General features: G+C 39.8%; 2 protein-coding genes across 4 annotated transcripts; one reads left to right on the top strand and one right to left on the bottom strand.

Annotated features, from left to right (window-relative positions):
* Positions 1 to 60: 60 nt before the first annotated feature.
* On the bottom strand, positions 61 to 3,583 carry zcrb1 (zinc finger CCHC-type and RNA binding motif 1). Its single transcript, XM_072377800.1, has 8 exons — positions 3,472 to 3,583; positions 3,248 to 3,350; positions 3,089 to 3,117; positions 2,808 to 2,919; positions 2,582 to 2,689; positions 2,358 to 2,467; positions 2,202 to 2,277; positions 61 to 1,043 (listed from the first exon to the last, which is right to left on the bottom strand). The coding sequence occupies exons 2-8, from the start codon at positions 3,329 to 3,331 to the stop codon at positions 903 to 905; spliced, it is 660 nt and encodes a 219-aa protein (XP_072233901.1). The 5' UTR covers positions 3,332 to 3,350; positions 3,472 to 3,583; the 3' UTR covers positions 61 to 902.
* Positions 3,584 to 3,612: 29 nt separating this feature from the next.
* pphln1 (periphilin 1) lies at positions 3,613 to 20,187 on the top strand. 3 transcript variants are annotated; one of them, XM_072377794.1, is made up of 11 exons: positions 3,613 to 3,681; positions 4,227 to 4,268; positions 4,626 to 4,690; positions 4,860 to 5,075; positions 6,552 to 6,616; positions 7,317 to 7,433; positions 7,696 to 7,868; positions 8,219 to 8,305; positions 10,611 to 10,666; positions 14,996 to 15,133; positions 19,488 to 20,187. In XM_072377794.1, coding segments are annotated over exons 2-11 (1,191 nt in total). In that variant the 5' UTR covers positions 3,613 to 3,681; positions 4,227 to 4,267; the 3' UTR covers positions 19,761 to 20,187. The 3 variants fall into 3 exon arrangements, with proteins under 3 accessions (XP_072233895.1, XP_072233897.1, XP_072233896.1); XM_072377796.1 differs by lacking the exon at positions 8,219 to 8,305; XM_072377795.1 differs by lacking the exon at positions 8,219 to 8,305 and having other exon boundaries at positions 7,696 to 7,874.
* The last annotated feature ends 77 nt before the right edge of the window (positions 20,188 to 20,264 follow it).

Below are 20,264 nucleotides of genomic sequence, written 5' to 3'. Positions count from 1 at the left end.
TATTATAACAAATATGAAGCAATAACGTGGAGTCTTCTCCTAAATATCATAGCAACACGGTTTAATAATATTAGGTACACTTATATTACAATGTTAAAAAGGAACGGAACATATAGGTGAATGTTTGGACATTTACGTGGTATATATTCAACATAACACCCATAATATTGTAGTTTTACGCCAAAAATTACGTTTCAACTCATTATCACATATGTAATTATCCTTTGTACAGCAGGTATTCATCCATGAGCTCTTCATGCAGCAACAAAACAGCATGTGTTCCGCTGCTGCATCAACGTGGGGTGCTGCTTAAATCAGATCACTGTACCCAGAAGTCTTTTACATCCCTGCATCTTTGTATTAACCTGGCACACAGACATGTCGCAGCTGTTTGTGTACACAGACTAATTAAAATCGGGGAATCCTCAGCTCACTCTGCGTGTTGACGCAAGCAGACATTAAAAAAGACATTTCGGTGTGAACAAATGAGGCAGCAGCAGAAGTCAAACCCTTTCACATCACTAACAACTAAATCTCCATCACATCCAAACGACTGGATCTTACTGTAGCCAAATCCCAACTGGAGTAACTCCACTTTTTCACTAGTGTCCAGGTCACTGTATAAAGTCCCTACTTTTAAGTGGGATTTTGAATGAATGATCATGTTCTTCTTTGGAAACTTGACATTAGCCATTGACATACTGTATTTGAAACAGATAAACACATAAAAAAACAACACATTTCCTTTATTAAAGCAAACAAATCAGTTACTGCACACCCATGAATTATGCAGAATTGCAGTTACAATAAAAAACTAAAACAAAAAAAAATATCTGACAGTAGGGGCACATGTTTTGCACCCGAAAAATACATCCTCAAATTTCTTGCTACAGTCTGTGTTATTAATCACTGAGCTCCTCCTCGTCACTGAAGTACGCGCTCTTTTTTATCCTTGGTTTCTTAGAGTCTGAGGATGTCGAAGCGTGAGCCCTGTCCTCTTCTGCCTGCCTCTTCTTTTTCTCCTCTTCCTCGATACGAGCTTGCTGGAGGGATGAAACATAACAAGTTTAGCAGCTGACACATACCACAACAAGCATTTAAGGAAATTAATAGTTTATGGAGAATATTCTATAGCGCTTTCTCTTTTTGAGTCATTATGCTGCAACTAAATCAAGAATGTAGACTTGTAGACTAGAGCCTGAGGGTTCTCTACAAAGCAAGTTCAGCACCGTCAGGATTTCTCTGTGTTAGCTGGCTTGACAAAACCTGAAACTCATCAAAGATGATGGATAAGAAAACAACTTTGTTAACCTATGCTTTCCTCTTCGTGTATTAGGTATGTTCACAAAACGAGCCATTTGACACTTTGTTCACACAATGCACCGATTTTATGATGAGAGAGTTTTGAAGAACATGAAAATCTTTACAGCGGCCATTAATACATGAGTGGAATGCTGGCAGAAAATATAGCATCAGTGTGCAAAGTAATCAGTTATCATATGTGTTGTTTATGACTAATGTGAAAGCTGCACTTAAAACTCTTTATCTTTGAACTTGATATAAAGTAAGGCTTTAAATCTATCCCATATTAACATCTATTCACGAGGTATCATGAGGTGTCAAGTAGAATGAGTCTAGTCACAAGGGTTGATTTTTAGCCGAGGTTCAAATTCGGGACTGGATAGTGTAGTGGTAAGATTGCCACCTTTCATGTATGTGACCTGGGTTCAAATACTCTGCATGAAAGGTACTACCTCCAGTAGGGGTCCTTAGGCAACACCCCTAATGGCCTACCTGTAAGTCGCTTTGGATAAAAGCATCTGCTAAATGCATAAACATAAATTTGGGATATTAAATTTGGCTTTTAAAAGTCCAACATTTGATCAAATTCTAAATGCTGAACACTAATTTCTCTTTTCGGATTCACTATTTTTTTCAGTTATTTGACAAACCAATCTCAGTGTGTGGAATATTACTTGGGAAAATAATCAGTGTATTTCAAAATGCTTGGTTTACAGCGATATAAAATAATTAGATTCCCAATTGTATTTGCTTAATCTGTTGGTGATGTTAGTGTTACGACTGATCAGATTATGTTATATTTGAAGCCCTGATTTGAATGGATGTTAGAAGTGAAAACTGTTACCTATAATGCAATACTTTGAAATAAAAATGCACAATCTTTGTCTGTGGATCCTTACCTGAAAAGCTATGGCTTGACTTAGACTATCTAAAGCTGGGTCCTCACCCTCTTCTTCACTTTCTTCATCTTCTTCACTAAACGGGAAAAAATATAGATGCACTGTAATGCACTCTGTTATAAAATATTCTGTCAATATCTGCTCCAAAATACTTACACATGCTCAGGTTCTTGTGCCCTTTTCTTTTTTTTCTTTTCCTTCTTCTTTGGAGGCTCCCTCTCTCCCAACACGTTTTTGGGGCATGCGTAGCTCAGATGTCCTACATCCTGAGATGTTTCATTTAGATATACACAGAAGAGGATTTTCATTCAGAGAAGACAGGAAAATAGAGTATACCTACACAGGCAATTTGACAAAAACTAAGTAAAGCATGCACTGACCCCACATTCATAGCATTTAGATTTGTCCGTGTAGTTCCGTCTCCTTATAAACTCAGTTGCTCGCCCATTGTCTATGGCAATGCTGGCTTTTACCGTCCTGCCAAATAACTGGGAGACAAGCAAATTTCATTCTGACAAATTGACGTCTATCAAAAGAAGATCACAGGAAATGAGACTGCAGTTTAAGATCAGTTACGTTAAACATGTGAAAACGAACACGGTGCACCTGTTTGTTGTTAACTGCTCTTGCGCAGTTATGAGCTGATTCTCTGTCCAGGAAGAGAACAAACGCCACTCCTTTACTCTGGCGAGTATCTTTATCCTTGACAATTGTAACCCTGAGGTACAAATGACAGGTATTATTACCTGTACAAAATCCTGAAGAAGTATTAAACTATTACTAGTGTCGTTACTGGCAATTAGCTAGCAGATTCAGAGCTGCTTCACATTTTCAAATATATTTTTTAGATTAACATAAACATGAATTATGATAGAATCATTACTTACTTTACGACTTTTCCATATTTAGTGAATAGCTGAAATGACAGTGTGTTTCAGTTATACAGCTGACTGCAGAGGCTGTAGTGGAATATCACTCTTATTTGTATTTTATTAAACTTAACTTATGTACAATTTCATAACCTCAAAACACATAGACGAAATTACCTTGTGTAGGTCATTGTTGGTCAGAGAAAATGGCAAATTTGACACATACACTGTGCTTTTGCTTGGTGCTAAACCACCGCTCATAGTGACCGCATCGGAAAAACTAAGGACAAATACAAAACACTTAAATTATCATGCCACACCAACAGTTTAGCCATTTAAACTAGCCTGTATATATTCAAACGTAACTTCAAGAAAGCGAACACATTCACCAAATTACTTACCGACACTACCGTCACTGTTAGGAGAACACTTGGTTTTGTTAAAAATGCTCAATTCAGTGTATTTTTCAATAACTTCAAATATCGCAAACAGAAACCAACGCCATGTAAGTGCGTCGCAAATTGATGACGTCTCCTGATTGCCCTATAGAAAAATAGCCGTTGTCCATGTAGCTACCGGGAAAAGCTAGGCTAGCTAAACGATTGGAAAAGGTGAGATTGGTTTGCTATTAGGCGCTGAAAGAAACGTCTGTTTTAGTTCTTTAACATGTTTGTATCTTCAGCAGACAATACATGACCTTAAACATTTATTCTTGTTTTTATTTGGGGTGCTAACTTGCCCTAACGTCAAATAGAACGTGCAGTTGTTTGCTGCATGGACGGGGGTTAGCTAATTCGCTTTCCCATCCCTCCATCCTGCATGAAGTTAGGGTATTGTTGTTACTTATAAGCACAAAAACATGTTTTATGGATTTTCTGCTGTAACAGTTTGGTGCAGTCAAGATCGTAATATGTAGAAGATGGCGCTTTTGTTTAAATTGACAAACCACCTTAGCGTCCAGTCAGTCAATTCTGCAGAAACTAACTTCAGCCAAACTGAGTCAAATTGCTCCACATTTTGTTGCAATTGTGGTTATTTAGAGGAATCTCCCGCATGACATGTTTTATAATTTAAAGACTCAACTACAATGATTGTTTTCCCCGGCTCAGCTGCTTGAAATCTTGTGCTGCATTAACGCTATTAAATGTCTTTCCAGATTGTTTTGACGATATTTTCTCAGAGATTCTTAAGACAAAAAGTAAGTTCTTACCAATAATTCATGGTACATTTATGTAAATCTCGATTTAAATTAATCAAGCAGGGGTGTATTTTGCAACCTCTTAAGTAGCACATGCAAAAATTAAATAAGTATTTAAAGCAATTATTTATGTAAAATTATCTTTGCAAAAGCGTTTTTGTGGCATCTTAAACTAACACAGAATTCTTTGTTTAATACAAATAAATGCCATTAACTTAAAACAATGACTTAAAGATTATAATTCATAGATTTAAATTCATTGTCCTGCTGAACAATTCCTCCGTAAGCAAATTATCTGAACACTTGTTTGGATTATTTATTTTGTGCACGGTATCGCTCACTTTTTGCCCTTTGCAGTGACATACAGGAGAGACCGAAGTATACGAGAGGTCTATGATGATCGCTTTGTACCAGAAAGGCCGGTGAGTAGGTCCAAAATATGGCTGCTTGTTTTTTCTTGGTCTCTTTAGTTTCCAACAAAAGTATCAGAATTCTGTTTCCTTGGAATCACGAAAACAAAGATGTGAAAAAAATCACAAAGAATCCTATCCTAAGTTGAATAAATATAATAAAGTATATCCTCCTGTGTAGGGTCCGTATCCACGGGTGGCTGGAGGGGTGGAGAGGAGAGGCCCCTTTGGCAGGCCAGAAGATGACTATAACCGCGGCGGGTATGAATATGAAGGAGGTCCTCGTTTTTACCCAAATGGAGGTGGCCCTCGAGGATATCATGAAGATCAGAGGGGTTACCAAGGAGATGGCCATCATTTTCCGGTTGAACGCAGAGCCATCCCCCCTTCAAGGAGGGTAAGAATGTGATAAGAATCATGTTCTATTTAGTGCTGTAACCATATTATACCATATTGATTGTTTATATATGCACAGCCAAATAGTCAACTTAAGGCTTTGTAGTTAAAGGTTCAAGTAGAAATACAATCCTGTTTGGGGGATGATATTATTATCATTACTGATTATTCTTTTTTCGATAATGTCCTGGCCAAGATGGGTAGCAGCTCAGACCAACAATGCAGACACATGCACACATGCATGATTACACACACACATCACGTTAAACAAAACAGCAAAGCAGTTAAAACTATAAACATCACAAACTAAGAAAAAAAAAAGTACCAATTTTAATGTGTTTAAATTGAGTGAGATCAACACTTTGATATTCATGCAGCTTTGGAGCTGATTCAAGGTGTAGCCGGCAGTATATCTAAACTCCTTTTTCACAAACTTCATCATGGAATACAACAAAAAGGCTCCAAACTTTGAGGTGACCTATGCGGTTTATGCAGTTCTCACACAAGTCCAAGTGTTCCATGAATCCTGGAATAGCTGTGAAGAGCCCAAAAGTGAGACTGAGCTTTTAAAATGAATCTTCTTGATCTGGCAGATGTGTACTGGGGGGGTTATGCTCTCAGTTGAGCTAGATTAGTCTCTGGACCGTGAGGGCTGTTGCAACAGAGAGGTAAATGTCAGGTGGGATGATGAATACTCTTTGCTTATCATATCGCTCTCTCTTCCAAACAGTCACCAGTTTGGAGCAATAACTAAACTTCAATATGATTGCGAGGACATTATCTTCACATGTCGCAGGCGTCACTAACCACATTTTACATTGGATTAAGTTATGGCGGGCACAAAGGCACATTGCTGATCCTCTAATTTCGTGTTCAGGTCACACTCCCATGCTGCCTCTGTTTGGATAGAGATGGCGAGTTAGATTATCAGAAACAGTTGCCTAAAATGGAGATGCTTTTCTTATATTTGGGCCAGTTAAAAGGATTGGCTCAATTACATCATCCTCGTAGCTCTGTCACACTGATCACACCATTGTTGTGTCAGGTTGTGAATGACGGGTCTATGTTTGAAGATATTTTAAGCAGTGGCGTCAGTATGAAAGGGCTGTGCCAACAACACCGTCCTGAGCTGGCCCCATTTTCTCAGTGAGGAAGACATGAGGAGTTTGTTCCCACAGACTGGGGAAATGATGCTTTAGTCAATAAAATGTTCCCCTTTACAAACACTTATGGACTGCTGTTAAAAGGAGTTGATGCCTTTTTGTGATGCACACATATCCCTGACCCTGTTCAAATTAATCCGTTGCTGGCATCAACTTTTAACTGGCCTCACATGTATGAACAGTCGAGTAGTTCTAACATTTCATATATTGTCTTGATACTATCTTCAATTGCGGTAAATACAAGGTTTAAGATGTTTTGATTTTACAGTGTGGATACTTACTATATTTAATCTTTTATAACTTTTTTTGTTTAGGAGGACTACCCTTATAGAGTACCACGGGAGGAGCAGCAGCTCACAGGGCGGCCGATGGAGTTTGGGTAAATGTCTTCTGTTTGTGTGAGAATAACTGATATTCTCTTTGCAGAGAATCAACAGTTTTGACAAAGTTCTGCCTCAAGCTGGTATTGCTTGCTTAAAATCGGTTATATTCAGTTTGGACAGCAGGGGGCGGTCTTTTTCCATGCACTTATGAACAAGTCCTCTGTGTTTAAATCTTCTAGTTGGGCAAAGTAAACGTCTCTGCAGGGTTAGGCCTCCTCTTTTCAGTATGTTTGTTTATACAGCAGCGATCATAAATTATGGTCTGTTACCAACCCATATTGGCCTGTCTCACCTTATTTACATTTCATGCAGTCTCCACAGCAGTTTACACAGATAGGATGACTGTCAGTCTTGCAAAGTTAGCCAGACAGTGACTGTTTTGTAGTTGTGTTAGTATTTTCATTTTTATTTGGGATTTATGTTGTTTGTTCTCAGTGACTGAAACGGAAAAAATAATACCAGATTTTCTGGATGCTGTTTGAATTGAACAACGGAGAGCTGAGATCAAATGACACAACTTGCATGCGTTCATCATTGGATCATTCAGTTCTCTGGAAGTTTGTAGAATTTGTCTTAATTATAGTAAATCAGCATTCCCATTCCTTAAGGTTGCATCTTTTCAGTTTGGATTAATGTTTGAAGTCGGTCGTGTATAACAGAAAAGTGAATTACTTGCCTCTTGTGATTCTTCCTCAGCGCCAGAGCGCCACCACCTCATAATGTCCGCAATCAGGGCATCTATCCGGCGCCTAGATCGCTCCCAGAGAGTGGGGAGGACACATTGGTGCAGGCCATCCGGAACCTGGACAGAGGGTACGTGAACAGACATCCTTGATCCCTGCTCAGGGCAACCATGTCATCATCGTGGAATAAATGTTACATGCATTTACGGCTTTGGCTAGGAAGACTAAAATGAAGTGTTAATTCTTTATAATTGAATTTGTTTGAATGAAAATCCAGCAATATTTGTGATGTGGTTGACAGAATTGTACTACCTTAAAGCATAAACAGATTGTGTGAGAGGCAGTTTCACACAAACCAAAAACATGACCCGTTTTTTTTTTTTTTTTTCCAGTGAGGACAGGGACCCGTACAGGAGAAAGGCCGCGCTGTTTCCTCCCCTCAGAGAGCGTTCACCTGTGCGCCGTGAGGTAGCCCGCTCTCCCCACAGCCGCTCCGGCTCAAGCGTGAGCAGTAGAGGGTACTCGCCAGACAGAGCCAAGGGCCTGCCTTTTCCATCACAGCAAGGCAAGAGTATGTAGAAAGCCTAGTTTCCCTTTCCCTGATGGAGCATGAAGCTGTAAAAAATTAAAACTGTAAATGGCTTGATGAGCTATTTATAGTTGGAGCATCCTAAAATGTCCACTTATCACGTAACAAATTGTTACGCAAAAGATTTGTGAGGAGACATTTCAAAAGCTTCATGTAGATGATTCGGTGCGCTTTTCTTTTTTTTTTTTTTCCTTTTTTTTTTTCTTTTTTTCTTTAAACCTCACGCAACAGAAAAGTTCAGCCCCAAACGTGAGCATTCATTGTTGCCCACCTCGGTCATTTTATTCTCTGTCCATGACTGATAATCTGGCTGATTGGCTTTTCAGGCGTGGACGGTCCAGAGAGTCATGCAGGTGTTTCTGAGCACCTCTGGGGGGCGCTCTTTCCTCAACAGAGTGGACATGACACTTTGGGTCTGTACATTAAGCCATGTGAACAAACTTGGACTTGGGTGATGTCCTCACTTACATCCTTGTCATGTCAGGGAAAACAATTAGAAGAAAATGAGAGGGATGTAAGAAAGGAAAAGGACTTTAAAAGTTTTAAACAAAATGAAAGGCTGGAACTACCTTTTGCAGAAGATTAATATGAATGGATGAATAGAACTAGCTCCAACAGACTTGGGTGTTATTTTTGACACGTTTTTTTTCACCCAGGTCTTCAGTGAGTTACATCTTAAACTTTTTATCTTAAGTAGAACCTAGTGGGGACTTTTGTAGGATATTCATTCCATTTCCTGTTATGGAAGTACTTTAGCACTTTACAGTGTGCCTACACAGATGCACCGACTACAGTTCGGGATAAAAGATGGACTTTGTTAGTTGCGTCTCAGATTTTATATTATTTCTACAGTTTTTACTGACTAGGCCAAAAACAAATCTAAAACTAGCTTGACTGTAAAATACATTAAAGTGCTAAAGTATCTCCCTGCTTCCGGCATGCTGTTTTTATAGCCTCTAAACCTTCAAAGTCCCCTTTTTCTGCAAGTCTTTTTGTTGGGTTCTGCTGCTATCTTCAGTTTTGTTCATCTCTCCTTTACATTTACATTTACATTTTAACAGGTTTTCCCCTTTAAATACGTGCTTTAGGTCTTCTGATGAACACAATGGTCCTACACGTTGGTATTGCATTAGCAGTTTGAGATGCATGATTTTAACCTCTTAAAAGCAGAACAGAAGAGTTATCATTTCTTGGTTAAGCACTTGACCAGTGAGTACGAGACCTTGCTGTTACGCAAGACCCCCTATTATTAAGTTATTGTGACCTGCAGAGATAGTGATCTTGCGATTTGGTCTTCCTTCAGGATATGAAGAAACTTGTACTCCGAACAAGATAAGTGGTAATACAGTTGAGTGTAGTTTCTGTAGTTAGCGGTTGACCAATATGGTTTGTTGGTTGTTTATTTTTCCCCTCATAGGACATGCACATTGCTCATGCACAATAACACTCAACTTGCCAGTGCAGGGGGGGATGGTTGCGTGTATGTTGTACATTAAGGAAAATCAGAAGCCCGAGTAGATTTTAAAGTGTGCTTTGTGTTTTTCTATCACGCCAAATGGCTGAAAATATAAATGACAAATGTGAGTTGTGCGTAATATGCCAAGTGAGCCTTTAGCTTTCTGCCGTCAGTGCAGCCTGAGGCTAAATAGCCAATCAGAGTGAGCTTTTCCAGCGACATCCAACACACATAAAATGCAACGGGGACGGACGTTCTCCAATGTCACAGATATGCCTGAAGGTTGATTGTTGGCTTGGTAAGTGGTGGTCAGTGTTGTGAAACAATCAGCTGATTCAAATCATGTCAAAATCACAAATAATCAGCCTGATTAACAAACTTGCTAAATAATGGTTCCATCTCCAGGAGAGAAGCTATGCAAAATGCAGGCTTGCATTGGTTTTCAACCTTTAAAGTTGAAATCAGAAACAGACAGTTTAAGCACTGGTGATACATCGTATTATAATGGGCAGGTATGTTACAGACTATATTGTGCATGTATTTCAGTCCAAATGAATGAAAACAAAATGAGGTGACACACAGAGGATTTGTTTCAGATATATTAGGAGGTCACAGTCGTTAAACTCAACCTATTCCCACTCTGAGTAACCTGAGTGGACCGAAAGCGTTTCTAACGTGTCCTCCAGGCTTGCATCCGCTCCGTTCTGTCTGCCACTTTGTCAGGCCTCATAAAGATGCCACCAGCTCGTGCGTGGAAGTGGAGGGGAAAGGGTCTAAAGTGTCTGATGGATATTCCTGAAGCCCAAACCTTCCACTGTTTTTGTTTCATTTCTCGGTGTCTTGAGTTCACATTCAGTGTGAGCTGACCACAAAGCCTTGGACAGTGCTGTAGTCTGTCTCAGGAACTAATGAAAAATGAGCAACTAGAGCGTCGGTGGTGTCCTTAATAAACTTGTTGCAGTGACGTCACCAACTGAAGTTTGGAGCATAACTTGTCCATCTGTTTCTTTATCTTGGTTGTGGAACCAAACACGAACATCCTTTCAGAGCCCTGATTCCCATTAGCACACACACGCCCACTCTCCAGTCATGCGAATTGTCCTTTTCCTTGGAATTCCATCCTTTCTCTGCTTTTTTTCCCTATTCTTCATCATTTTCTTAACAAGCTGCTTTTCTTTGTAGATCAAATGTTGATGTTTGTCCCCTTTTGAACTGTTAATGTGTCAATAATTTCGTGTCATCTTGTCTTCCTAAAACTTTAGACAAAATCCCCGGCTTGTCGAGAGAAGGCTCCCCTCACAGTGCAACATCAAACAAGGTGAGCTCAGGCAAAAGAAAGCCAGCAGAATAAGTGCCACAGGCCAAAACCGCAATGTTTATTTGAATCATTCTTGAATTTTATTTTGAAAATACTTGTGGGAGCAGAGTATAAGGTGCCTTTCCTTTTTTTTTTTTTTTCCCCAGTTATGCTACTTTTGTTTAAACTTGGTTATTGCATTGCGGTCCTACATGCACTGTGGTCTGTTTTCCCATTTATTGGTCACGATGGACTCTGCCCTTGTCATTATACAGCAGGGTGCATCTGGAACTTCTTAAATTCCATCCTTCTTATGAGCGTTTAGTTCCTCTAAAGCATGTTAATGGGTTTTAAAGTGGTGCTCGCACACAGCTTAAAAGCCATCAGGCCTGCGCTTTGTTTACCTGTGGTGTAAGCAGACTTCAGTCACACAAACTTTTAATGGTATAGGAAAAGGGGTCAAGTGTTGACGAAGCTTAAAAAGAAATGCTTCTAGCATTGAGTGTATATATCTTCTGAGTTTTAAATAGAAGTTTGCTTTTGCTGATATCATCCATCTTCAATTATGCAGAGGAGTGTAAATAGAATCAGATGTGATTAGGAGCGGTGTGTCTAGCAGTGACCACCCAGAAACGTCGGGTTAAGTCAGTAGCCCAAGTCATAACTTTATCACATGATCTTAACCGCAAAGCCAGCAGAAGTCCCTGTGGAGCCCGCAGGGATGTGTTTACGCTGTTTACAATGAACAATCGTTTCCTTTTACAGATGAAGAATATGTCTGTGTGTGGCTGACTGTCTGATAGATGGAGCAAGTCAGTGGTCTTGTGATTATTTTATTTTGTTAAATTGATGTGCAGCATAAAGGCTTGAAGGACCTTTCTGAAGTTATTAATCCTCGTTCATCAAAGACTGGTATCTACCTGAGAGAGTTCCATGTCGACGACGTTTGAGCAATATTGTGGCCAGATAACTCTTGTTATCCAATGATTGGATGACTGCCTTTAATCACATTTAACAGGGATATTTGGATCAAGTTTCGAGACTTTGATACTTTAAATTGTCACAGATTGAGAAGTTTTTCAGCAAAAGTTAGAACTCGGATGTTAATGCCAGCACTGTTTGCAAATCATTAGAATCAGTTCTAACTCAGCCAGGACCAGAACCGAACTTGAAGAAGTGGGTATACTCTTAATTTCTTAGCTCACCAACCATATGGGAGAGAATTATTTTCACAGTGACTGTTTGACATCAGGGACTATGCATAAGAATGAAATCAGGGCTTTGAGCTAACTTAACTAACCCAATAAATACAGCTAGTACAAGTCTCACAGTAGAGCAGGTTCTGTCTGAGGCAAATGGACTGAATGTGATCCAAATCTGAAGGTGTTTGAAAATACAAAAAAATTTTGGGTATACCCAGCATTTTTTATTACAACTTTGTCAATATAGCTGTTACTTTTTAAAAAATCTATCTGTTGTCAAACAGTACAAAGAGTCAGATATGGTGCCATAAATCAGGGCCATTATGATGATTTTCATTTTACAAATTGATCCGACTAGAAATGACAAAGTCTGCTACTGGAGCTTGGACAAAGTCGCTGTGTTGGCAATAATGAGAAGTTTGAGCTGCCCTGTTGCTGGAAAATATGGAGAGAAAGGTGATTTTTATACTAACTGATTCAGTGCACTCCGTTTTTAGTATAACAATGTTCTGAATTATGTTATTTCAAGTCAATCTTTTCTCAGATAAACCTCATAATGGAGAGGGTGGAAAGTGTTTTTTATATATGCCATTTTCCATTAGCGTCCAGTGAAGATTATCATGAAAGTAAGTGCAGTATAAGCAGTTCTGGTGTTCTGCATGGTCTGCGGTAAATTTTGGTGGTACTTTCCTCGCCAGTCAGAAAACTTTAAACCCACACAGCTTCTGAAGTAAATGCTCTGAATCTCTAAAGTGATACTGAGAGTCCCTGACACAGAGCCGACAGTCATTACTTGTAACATTTCTACAAGTCGAGCATAAATTTACTTTGATCAGAAAGGCTATAAAAAGTGTATCTTAAATTGCTGCTTTAATGTCAGAATATATTTAGGGTTGTCTTGTGGTTTCTCTGAAGCACTTCTTAAAACATTCTCTTTGACCGCATTGGAAATCAAAAGCATTTGGACTGATCTTAATGGTCTCCCTGAAAGGCAGGTGGATTAACAAGGGGGTTTTATTGTTTAAAAACGGGGATAACAATGCACATTTTTATACAAACTCTCCATGAACACATTAATGACCTTGGATTTGAATGTGCACATGAAAACGCCACAAATGGCTGAGTGACTAATAAGAGTCATGCACTGGTTTTAAACACGAGTGATTACAAGATGCAACATGTAAACATCTGTGTGTCTAATGTGCATTTTTCAAATGGCCACCTTCCACCACGCAATCAACTGCTGTGATGAAAGTTTTACATTGTGCCCCACCCCTACACACACACACACACACACACACACACACTCTTCTGCTGCTGCTGCTGCTGCTGCTGCTGTTGTGTTTGATCTAGCCTGTGGTGCATTGTTGTTCTCTGCTCTCGGGGCACAAACCCATAACCTTGGTCGAGATGAAAGGCCTTTGCTGTGCCCCCAGTAAAGCTGACTCTTAATGGCCCAGGTCACCGCCTGCTGTGGAGATTCAACAAACACACGTGCAGGCTTTCTGGAGCCATCCCAGACTAAAGCAACCAAAGAGGACGGACCTAAAGAGCAGCTCCAGCTCTGGCTGCGAGCCAGGGTGGTCTAGTGGGTGGAGAGCTGGTCCTCAAACAGAAGAAAGGTCACCAGAAGGTTTAATTTCTGGCTGTACAATACATTCATGTCCATTTTTACAAACTAAGATGATGGCTGAGATCTACTAGAGCTAACGGGACAAGTTTATATTCTACATGAAAGGATTTATTCTGTTCTGCTGTAAAGTTCAGTTAAACTTAATGTAGCGATTCCCTTTTTATACCCCAAAGGTATGCTCCATTGCCAGCCACTGCAGCTCTCACGCACTCATTTTTCAGTCATTATTGTTGCTTGGAAAGACTGTTGCCTTATGAGGGCGTGACACCCACCACCACAACATATTTGGCTGATTTTATAAGAAAAATATACAATCGAAGGACAGAAATTATTTATTGGACAAAAAAGGCTATAAATCTACCCGTCAATCTGAGTGTCAGACAAAGCACGGCTTTTCTTGTTAAGGTAAGGAGTAAAATTCTGTCTTCAGTTTTCATGCTGCGTGGAGACTGGATTACCCACACCCCTGGACTTATGACACCTCAGTTTAGGCCAAATTGCAGAAAAATGTGACTGCCAAGTTTTGAATTGAGAGCAGAACATTTCCAGGTTTGGCTGTGCTTAGCCGGTTGAAATTATAGACTTAGACAGATTTTTAAAAAAAAAAAAAAAAATTTTTAACAGAGTCGAAGGAGGCTGGAGACTGACAAACGCGTTTTTTCAGATGCATACAAGTTTATACGAGGCACTTCTCCCAGGCATGGCTTCAGAGAGTGAATCCAAATGCATAATTGGATGATTCCTTATGGGTAGTGCTTTATTTTAGACCTCGCTCAGCTTTGTGATGTGCCATCGCCTGTAATGTCTTTACTCGGTCATCTGGGGATGGAATATGACTTAGTCCGTGGCCTGCTTCCTGCTAATGTATGAGTGGACTTTAGTCATGGTAGGGCAGTTCTGTGCCTTGGCCTTCAGACGCTTAATATATCAGGAAATGAGCAAAAGAAATTGAGCAGTGATCCAAGCTGGCCTATTTTCTCCCCATTGCTCTCTTTTGGCTTTCACAGTTACACTCAAGGATGCTAGAGCCATTAGATGGCTAATCTTTGCTTGTCTTGGGGTGCTTATAATTCTCTAAAGATGCAGTCTAAAACCACAGCTGAAATATCCGCTCTGTTACTTTTCATGTAATTGGTGCCTTGCACCCGAACACTGATGTGGATTTGTTGGTCTGAATCATTGAGCAATGAAAACGGCGATATATGCTGTATATTTTGCATCCTAACTTGTCATTGTGTTTACATTGCTCATTTTCCCCAAAGAAAACTTTAGCTTTTCATCTTTGTACACCTCTATACTGCAAAGATTCCCCCTTCACTACTCCTCGTCCTCTCCTTTTTAATGTGTTTTGTGTATTTTCCAGCATTATGTTCTGTCAGAACTGTCTTTTTTTTTTTTTTTAAAGAAAAGGTCTCTTTCAGCTCTTATTTTTCTTGATGTATTGGCTGTCTTCGTGTCTCTTGCCGTGTTTGAAGTAACCTTGTGCTCACTTCATCTCTTCCTCTATTCCTGAAGGAGGAGAACCATCCATCAGAAGCAGAAAAAGAGGAGCCGGTGGCGGCTCCTGTAGTCGAAGAGAGCCAAAAGTCTACAGACAACTTTCAAGAGAGACGAGCTCTGGCCATCGCAGCCAAAGCACAGGAGATAGAAAAGGTATTTCTGAAACGCTGCACGGACCCTCCTGCAGTACAGTATATACTGTGTCTATATATGTATAAAAATCTATAAAAGTTAGGACATTCTAATGAAGGGAAGTATAAACATATGGATCTCAGTTGAGCATTTACAATCGCCTCATTAAAAATTGGTAATTTGTCAGACTTTTCTATAAATTGGACCAGGCATGTCGCATTTACACTTGGCATACGTTTCCATTCATATGGTGGCCCTGGGTTCTCTAAATCACACATGGGTTATTGTACTGGATGAGCATCACTAAAGCAGCCAAATATTATGCTCCGAACAAGGCAGGAAATGAATTTAGTTGGCAAATTGTTCATCCTATAACTCACTTAGTTTCTCCTTTTTATAAGCCTCACTGCAGTGTTAAGTATTAGCAACAGAGGGAGGTTGTTAAATTGACCTTTTTTAAATTTATTTTTCATTTTAACTTGAAAGGCTGCAACTAAGCACAGCTTAGACATGATATGGGCTTATTCTGCATACTGTAAACTGAAAAGGTCAGCTGCTTAACAAAGCTCAACCCAGTTCAGCCCGGAGCTTCCAGCTCTGCTCAGTTGTCTAATGAAGACCATTCCCGCACCAGTGAGCGCTACTGCTGGTTTACTGAGACAGTTAAACCTGAGCTTGCTCTGCCCTGGAGCGCTCTCACATGGAGCTGTTTGCCACTTGTAATGCTGTTGCTGACGCTGCAGTTTCTGGCCTCTTTTATAGTGTCTCTCTCTCTCTCTGCTCCACATGCGTCTCCTTTTAATTTATTTTACCAAACAAAAAGCTTAATTTGTGAGCTGATTAAGGTTTATTCTATGTTTTCTTGTCTAATATATGGCATGTTTTATTGTATATGGGAATCTATAGGTACTTTAAAACGGACTCATTTATCAAGGTTAGGGAGGAGAATAACTGTTTAATGATAAAATGGAGAGGGAACAATATTCCCAATTTTCACAGGAATATGAAGTTTCAGGCTTTCTATCCAGCATTTCTCGTTCTTAGATAACCATCAATTCCTGCTGACAGTTCCAGCTTTCCCCCTCTTTTGCCCCTCTGGCTTTTGTATTATCCTCATCGTGTGCGTGAAGGTGGTTTGTTATTTGGCAGCTTTCACTCAGTTTTTCATGAGAAGCTGGTTTGTTTAGTCATAATTCTGAGGCCAGAACTAAAGTAACCGAGTCTACATTTTTCTTGCGTTCTTGAAACAAAATAAAGAATAAATAAAAGGTTGTACAGTTTTTTTTTGTTTTGTTTTTGTTTTTGTTTTCTTTTAAATGCCATAGCTGCTTAAAGTGTGTTTTTAGTTGGGTAAACATTTTAACCCATTGCGAGACCTGCTTTCACATGTTTTACCGACACACCAGTCACTGTAAAATGTATAAGCGCTCGTCTGGTGGCTGGCATTAATTTCCCATCATGCCCACAACACTGAGTTAAACGCACTTAGGTTAACCATTCGTTTTCAGTCTGCAATAACAAAGTCAGTTTGACATGTGCTGTACGCAGTGGCAGCAGTGTTCCTCTTACAGTAGGCACTTGTTTGTAGGCACTTGACAAGTGCCAGGCAGATGTTTGGCTTTCTGCACTCAGTCTGGTCTAGCCATCTCTTCTGTGCACACAAACGCACAGAACTCAGCAGACCCTCAAAAGCTCACTAAATATCTCATCACTTTCTATCAGGAGGCAGACTTCACTCTAGTCTTTTTCCTTTTTTTTTATTTTTTTTAAACCAGTGCCTCAGCTATGTTTGTGTGGCTATGTGAGGCTGGTCTGCTGAAATTCAACCCCTGACGCGCTCTTATTGTTGAAGTTGACTTTGGCTGCAGTACAGACTAACTGGTTATCCTGACTGACAAGGTTTGAGAGGCTCTAAAGGGGTTGTTTTACTCCTCATCGCTCAGGCTTTGACACTAAGGGGAGTTTTATATCATTTGTTGAGCAATATGAATAGATTTGGCCACAAGACAGTTGTTTTTTCAATTCGTTCATCCTTATTCCTTATCCTGTTTCTCTCATTTCTAAAAGCCAGTCATTCTCACACACATAAATCAAAATATCCGTCCCCATTCTACACACCGTTTGAAACACCTATATGAAATGAGGTCGAAGAACAATTTGTTCTTCGAGGGTAAACACTGAAGAACCCTGAGACAGATGCTCCTACTCAGAAACGACTCCACCCAGAGTCAAGAACTGCTTCTTTCCTTCCTGATTGGATAACAGGAGGGATTTTCAGGAAGTTTGAATACAGGAAGCATATTTTCAGCACATTGTCATGTAAGAACAGTGTTCTTTGTGTACACAGAGGCTTTTGTCCACACACTGATTAGATACTTCCTGGGTCAATTTGATGAAAAATAAATTCAGTTATTGGCTGTTGAATGGGACTACAGGACAGATAAAGATTAAAAGGACAATCCTTGAGCTCTAAATTGGGCACAGTGAAGAGAATTGCTGTCACAGATTAGTTTGTCTGACCATTGCAAAACAATTTTCCACTTGGATAATTTTCTGTACATGAGGACTGAATGGAAACGCCCAGAGGAGGGTTTGTTTTGCGTCAGTACACCATCATTGCTTGTTGTATCTTGATGGCCACCACATTTTTCCTGGAAATTCTGTATTGTATTGCTTCTGCGTACTGTTTTGCAAACCATGAGTGATTCACAATTGGTTGCAACAGCTATTTTTAACAAACCCTCAATATATTGAACAATAAGGGAGTCACTTCAATAGAGCTGAAGCCTGACATCAAAATATTAAACAATTAGTTAGTTTATTACAAAAGGTTTCATCATCAGACAGTACTTTGTTTCTCTGTTTTGGTGGCTGTTTTCTACATCTTTTCCTCTTTTACTGTTACAGATATCATGAGTAAATCTGACCATTAACATACTCTTTGCCCATAAAGATTAACAACTAAAAACACCATTTTATGTTGCACAGCCACTTTTAATGTAGTGATGTGTCCATTTCAGCTTCACATTTAAGCTTAAACAGCTGGTGCAACCTACTCTTGGCAAAGCCCCACTTATCACAGGCTACATTTCAGTCATTATAAACCTGTCGAAGTTTCTGATCAGCTGAGTGTTTGCTCTTATACAACAGCACGCATGTTCTATTTTTAGCACATGTTCTGGAAAGAGGCCATCTGTTGCTACAAGCACATTAACTCTGTTTGACAGCAGATCTTTATTTGGGATCTCTCCTCTTCTCCAAGCATGCGTCCTGTTCTAGGAACATTGTGAAAATCTATAAATAAGTTGGTGAGTTGGAGTGCCCGGCAGCACAGAAGCCATGGTCAGTATACAGTGAATAAAAGTCGCCCTTGCCTGGCCTAATTTTACACACACAGACGCATATGCGCATGTATACACGCATGCATCAACACATACCTCTTCTCTCTGGGTGTGTTTGTGTATCAGCCTCCGGGCTGTATACTAGATGGAATAAGTAGAAGTATCAATGAGTTAATTCTCTTCCCCTGACTCTGGAAAGAGACGATTTGGAGACTGACGAAGCAGAGACAGATTAGATGAGTAGTTGGGCTGCGTCATGAAATTATGTGGGGGATAGTTTTTCCAGTAAGAAAAAGGTCATTTAAGCACATGATTTAAGAAAACTCTTGAAGCCAACTCAATTAAAAAAGAAACCTAGATTATTTGGTACTGAAGTTTGTCTACTGCCCTTACAAAAACACAAACTGGCTCATAAATACTGTCATCGCTTTAGATGACTGATGGTCCTTCACATCTGGAATTTCACTGTCAGCTGACGGAGGACCATGAGTTGGGAAAATAATCTGTTTTAGCGTTTTCCATATCAGACCCTCAGTGTGAGAGTAACAGGCTCACTCCCTTTTTTGGGAGAAATTAAAGTCTCTGTGTGAAATAGCAGCTCCTAAATAAGATCAAGCACCTCTTCCTCATTGTCCTTCGACACTTGTTGGAAGTCACTAATTAAATGTGGTTTTATTGCCTCTTGGCCTATCCTGCCCTACATAAAGAGCCCTTATTACATGTGAGAGAAGAAGTGTTTACGTTTTGACACTACATGATGTGTGTGAACACCAGAATTCTCAGCTCAGGCGTAGTGACACTGGGGTGTTTACACCGTGGTGACGGATAGTGCAGGAAGGAAATGGCTCATAATCCCAAAAGAGGTTTTATCTCAAAACTCTCTATTTTCCTGAAATCTACGGCGACCTGAGTTCTAAATTTGTTTTGGTTATTTGGGAAAAAAAAACAAAAACAAACAAAACCTTCCTCCTGTCTTTCTTTTGCTGTTTTTAAAGAGCATCTGTATTTATTTTTACGTCTCTATTGACCACCAGGTGTACCGTCAAGACTGTGAGACTTTCGGGATGGTGGTGAAGATGCTTGTGGCTAAAGATCCCAACTTGGAGAAACAACTGCAAGTTCCCCTCAGGGAGAACCTCGGTGAGATCCGTGAACGCTGCCTGGAGGACCTCATGCACTTCATCAACGAGCTGGACGAGGTGGTCCGGCAGCCAGAACCCTCCACCTGTGACTCAGCCACTCCCTCTACGTCGCTTACTGCTCATAAACTCTCAAAGACAGGAGCCAACCACAACTCGTCATTCTGATGCATTACCCTCATCTGCTACATTGTGAGACTGAGCATGGTGGGATTTTAAGGATTGCTGGACTACACACACCCTACAGCACAGCAACCTGAAGGAATACCCACCACAGGAATGAACAGTGTTATTTTTGAACAGACCATTTTTTCTGGGAAAATGATAATTAGAAATATTCCTCACAGTCGGTTTCTATTTGAATGTTATAAATGATACTCTATATTTAAAATGATACAAGTCTCACATTGTGGAAATGTCTCACATGGTGTTTATTATTTAACCTTTTTTGAGCATGAGCCCACTTGTTTTTGTTTATTTTGTTTTTTTTTTCCCTATTGTAGCATTCGTATGTATAAGTTGGTGCTTCTACATCTAAAACAGTTCAACATCCTTGTATAAATTTGTACTGTCTAGAAATAGCAGTTGAATTCTATTTTCTTGTGTCGTGTCATTTAATTTTTCCCCCTCAAGTTCAAAACTGCACAAATCCTGTTTATCCCAATGGCCTGG

The sequence above is a fragment of the Leuresthes tenuis genome, unplaced genomic scaffold, assembly GCF_036924035.1.
Source record: "Leuresthes tenuis unplaced genomic scaffold, fLeuTen1.0.hap1 SCAF_23, whole genome shotgun sequence".
In the NCBI taxonomy this organism is placed as follows: Eukaryota; Metazoa; Chordata; class Actinopteri; order Atheriniformes; family Atherinopsidae; genus Leuresthes; species Leuresthes tenuis.
Note: the sequence above shows the minus strand (reverse complement) of the source record. Positions and strands in the feature narration are given on the sequence as shown.

What these genes read in the sequence shown, in the direction of transcription:
- zcrb1 (XM_072377800.1), bottom strand. Translation starts at nt 3,331, where the DNA reads ATGAGCGGTGGTTTAGCACCAAGCAAAAGCACAGTGTATGTGTCAAAT. An exon ending in AAATATGGAAAAGTCGTAAA is followed by an intron (nt 2,920 to 3,088) that starts GTAAGTAATGAT and finishes TTTGTACCTCAG; the next exon opens with GGTTACAATTGTCAAGGATA. An exon ending in GTCAAGCCATAGCTTTTCAG is followed by an intron (nt 1,044 to 2,201) that starts GTAAGGATCCAC and finishes TCATCCCTCCAG; the next exon opens with CAAGCTCGTATCGAGGAAGA.
- pphln1 (XM_072377794.1), top strand. An exon ending in GCTTTGTACCAGAAAGGCCG is followed by an intron (nt 4,691 to 4,859) that starts GTGAGTAGGTCC and finishes CCTCCTGTGTAG; the next exon opens with GGTCCGTATCCACGGGTGGC. An exon ending in GAGTGGACATGACACTTTGG is followed by an intron (nt 8,306 to 10,610) that starts GTCTGTACATTA and finishes CTAAAACTTTAG; the next exon opens with ACAAAATCCCCGGCTTGTCG.